Source organism: Carlito syrichta, unplaced genomic scaffold (assembly GCF_000164805.1).
Source record: "Carlito syrichta isolate Samal-C Ts95f unplaced genomic scaffold, Tarsius_syrichta-2.0.1 Scaffold314605, whole genome shotgun sequence".
Classification (NCBI taxonomy): domain Eukaryota; kingdom Metazoa; phylum Chordata; class Mammalia; order Primates; family Tarsiidae; genus Carlito; species Carlito syrichta.
Genome location: NW_007258701.1, coordinates 368,621 through 372,685, shown reverse-complemented (window position 1 = coordinate 372,685; position 4,065 = coordinate 368,621). Strand labels below are relative to the sequence as shown.

Here is a 4,065-nt window from a genome sequence, read left to right as displayed (position 1 = left end):
TTTGATTTATTGTAGAGATGAGGTCTCGCCTGCCCAGGCGTGTCTCAAACTCGCGGGCTCAAGCAGTCCACTCACCTCAGCCTCCCAAAGCCGCAGAATTACAGGCTGAGCCACCGAGCCTGGCACTATATGGTCTTCAACTTTTTTTTTTTTTCAGTTGGAGACTCACTCTGTCGCCCAGGCTGGAGTGCGGTGGCATGCTCCCGGCCACCACAGCCTCAACCTGCTGGGCTCTGTTGTTCCTTCTGCCTCAGCCTTCCAAGTAGCTGGAACTGTAGGCGCGCGCTACCATGCCTGGCTAATTTTTTTTTTTTTAAATTTATTGTAGAAACGAGATCTTGCCAAGTTGCCCAGGCTGTTCTCAAAACTGCGGGCCCAGGCAATCCACTCTCCTTGGCCTCCCAGAGTTTTTTTTTTAAGTTGTTTGTCTTTTTCCTCTTAATTTTAAAAGGTGTTTATTCTAGATAAGAAAACTTTTCAACCAACCTCTTGCTTGTTTTTTAACTTGTACATTATTGCATGCAGGACTTTAATTTGTATGAGGTTAAGTTTATCACTCTTGTCCTTTATTAAGCCTTTTAAGTTTTGGGTCTTTTATAGGAAGGGCTCTCTTTCCTTAATATTAGAAAATAATCTGCTGGAGCTGGGCTCGGTGGCTCAGCCTGTAATCCCACACCTTTGGGAGGCTGAGGTGAGTGGATTGCCTGAGCCCGCAGGTTCATGACCTGCCTGGGCAACCTGGCGAAACCTCATCTCTACAATAAATCAAAAATTAGCCGGGCATGGTAGCGCACGCCTGTAGTTCCAGCTACTTGGAAGGCTGAGGCAGAAGGATCGCCAGAGCCCAGCAGGTCGAGGCTGCAGTGACTGGGAGCGGCCACTGCACTCCAGTCTGGGCGACAGAATGAGACTCCAACTCAAAAAAATATATATATATATTCTGCCGGGCGCAGTGGCTCACACCCGTAATCCCAGCACTTTGGGAGACTGAAGTGAGAGGACTGCCTGAGACAGTTCGAGACCAGCCTGGGTAACTTGGCAAGACCTTGTCTCTATACTAAAATCAAAAAATTAGCCAGGCATGGTGGGGTGTACCTATAGTTCCAGCTACTTGGAAGGCTGAGGCAGAAGAATTGCCTGAGCCTGTGGGCTGAGGCTGTGGTGGCTGTGAGCATGCCACTGTACTCCAGCCTGGGATAAAGAGTGAGACTCCTACTCAAAAAAAAAAAAAATGCATTCTTCTGTATTTTCTTTTAACACTTGCTTAAGTTTTTTTTTTTAGTTTTTTTGTATAGTTCTTTAATCCTTCTAGACTGTATTTTACAGTGTGATATGACAGTCTAATTTTGTATATTTATTCCATATGGGAATTGTCCCAAGGCCATTCACTGAATAAGGTATCCTTTTCTCACTAATTTAAAATAAGGTATGAACCTTTTCATGGATTTTGGTACTTGGTGGAAAACTACTTTCTTAAAAAGGATGAACTAGTTGGGCATAGTGGCTCAAGCCTGTAATCCCAGCACTTTGGGAGGCCAAGGCGAGAGGATTGCCTAAGTTCAGGGGTTCGAGACCAACCTGGGCAACTTGGCGAGACCTTGTCTCTACAAAAAAAAAAAAAGAAAAGGATGAGCTTGTTTATACAAACTGGCATTGGCAATGTGTATCTGCCTATTGCACTGCAGTCTTTCAAGTATTGGTATGATTGTTATGTTGAGTGCAAGCTAATTTAATTTGGGTTTATATGATACACAGTTATTTTCATTTCTCAATAACGTAAACGATGGCATATGGAATACTTTATTAAATAGAGTCAATGCAAAAATACATTGTATTATAGAAAGCCTTAGAAATGAATCGACATTTGAAGATGGGGGCTCCTGCTGCACCCCTGATTTTCTTCCATCTCCCCTGCTATGCCTTTCACAGGATCTTCTGGACAGCCAGTCCTTATCACAGCCAGGGTGGCCACAGAAAGGACCCCAGGAATCTGCCTATATTTTAGTGCTGTTCCAGGAATCCTGCCCTCCAGCCAGCCACCCATATCCTGCTCAGAGGAGGGAGCAGGAAATGCCACCCTGAGCCCTAGGATGGGTGAGGAGTGTGTCAGTGTCTGGAGCCACGAAGGCTTTGTGCTCACCAAGCTGCTCACCGCGGTAAGAGCCTCAAGTTGGACATCAGGGTTTCATAGACTGCTGTGCTGACTGCTGTATCTTGAAGGTTTATGGAGGAAATTTTACCTAGTAGAAAAAGCAGAGGGTTTATAATCTTTCCTTGGGGGCTCTGTGACCTAGAGCAAGCATATGAACCTCTCTGAGCCTCAGCTTCATCATTTGTAAAACAGAAGAATTGATACTATCTCTTTTTTTTTTTTTTTTTGACTTGGAGTCTCACTCTGTCGCCCAGACTGGAGTGCAGTGGCCATTCCCGGCCACCACAGCCTTAACCTGCTGGGCTCCGGGGATCCTTCTGCCTCAGCCTTCCAAGTAGCCAGTATTACAGGCGCGCACTACCACGCCTGGCTAATTTTTTGATTTATTGTAGAGATGAGGTCTCGCCTGCCCAGGCGGGTCTCGAACCCACGGGCTCAGGCAGTCCACTCACCTCAGCCTCCCAAAGGCGCGGGATTACAGGCTGAGCCACTGAGCCCAGTGATTCTATCTCTTAAATCCAACAAATAAGGATTAAATGAGAATTACTGAAGTGCTCAGCACAATGCCCAGGACATAGTAGACATTTGATAAATGACACCTATTTCTGTTTACTGTTGTCTTTAAATAAAACATGATTCCTACCTCAAAGGAATTCAGAAGCTCTAATAAGAGGCAGAATGAGCTAATTGCTATCATAGAGATGTGAGCAGAGTGTTATGCAAACAGAGTAAGGAGCAATTAACCCTAACTTGAACATTTATGGAGAGCGCATCACAGAGAAGGTGGCATTTAAGAAAGAGAATTGTATATAATACTTTATAATGTACAAAGTGCTTTCAGGGTTCATTAACTCATTTGATCTTAAAATAGCCTTTTGAGGTAGGTATTATTATCTCATTTGACGGATGAGGAAACAGGTTTAGAAAAAGGGAGTGAGTTGCCTAAGGCCATATAACTGGTTAAGTGACAGAGCCAGGATTGCCACCCACACCTTCCACCCTGTCAAAATGATCCTCGAAGAATGAGGAAGATTTGGGCAGGGAGTACAGTGGAGGTTCAGAAGAAGGGAGATACATTCCAGGCAAAGGGACCAGCATGAGCACAGGCCTAGTGGTTGAAAAGTGTTCATTCAGCCTTTGAGGGCACTTCATGTTGAGAGGCTTCACGATGACCTAGGAGGAGAGGCTGCAGGGGCACTGTGAATGCCAGGTTAGTGGGCTACGACTTGACACTGAAGGCCTTGGGTGCCACTGAGGGATTTAAAGGAGGAGAGGGAAGTTCCCCACTGGTGCTAGGTGGAGGAGATTGGCTGTGTGGAAGAGAAGATCAGTTAGAAGGCTGCTGCATACCTTTGCCTCACATCTGACAAGACCTCACGAGGGGCATGCCCTAGGAGCTTGGAATCAGAGAAGCCCTGGCTCTGGTTTCTAGACCTGGCACTGCTTGCATAGCTTTAAAATATGGTTAGTAAGCCAGACATGGTAGCTCACGTCTATAATCCCAGCACTTTGGGATGCTGAAATGAGAGGATTGCCTGATCCTGCAGGTTCGAGACCAGTCTAGGCAACTTGGTGAGACCTCATCTCTACAATTAAAATAAAAAAATTAGCCAGGCGTGGTAGCGCGCACCTGTAATTCCAGCTACTCGGAAGGCTGAAGTGGAAGGATCGCTGGAGCCCAGCGGGTCGAGGCTGCGGTGGCCGGGAGCGGCCACTGCACTCCAGTCTGGGCAACAGAGTGAGACTCCAAATCAAAAAAAAAAAAATTAACTGAGAGTGGTGGCACATGCCTGTAGTTCCAGCTACTTGGAAGGCTGAGGTGGAAGGATCACATGAACCCAGCAGGTCGAGGCTGTGGTGGCCATGAACGTGCCACTGCACTCCAGCATGGGTGACAGAGTGAGACTCCAACT

At 46.3% G+C, this 4,065-nt stretch overlaps 1 protein-coding gene across 1 annotated transcript in view; it reads left to right on the top strand.

The window, feature by feature from the left end:
- The window catches only part of TMEM219 (transmembrane protein 219), a 13,916-nt gene that overhangs the window by 6,980 nt on the left and 2,871 nt on the right, over window positions 1-4,065 (top strand). Inside the window, exon 3 of the mRNA XM_021719373.1 lies at window positions 1,930-2,156. Within this exon, the coding sequence (XP_021575048.1) occupies window positions 1,930-2,156 (227 nt within the window). The remainder of the gene's footprint in view (window positions 1-1,929; window positions 2,157-4,065) is intronic.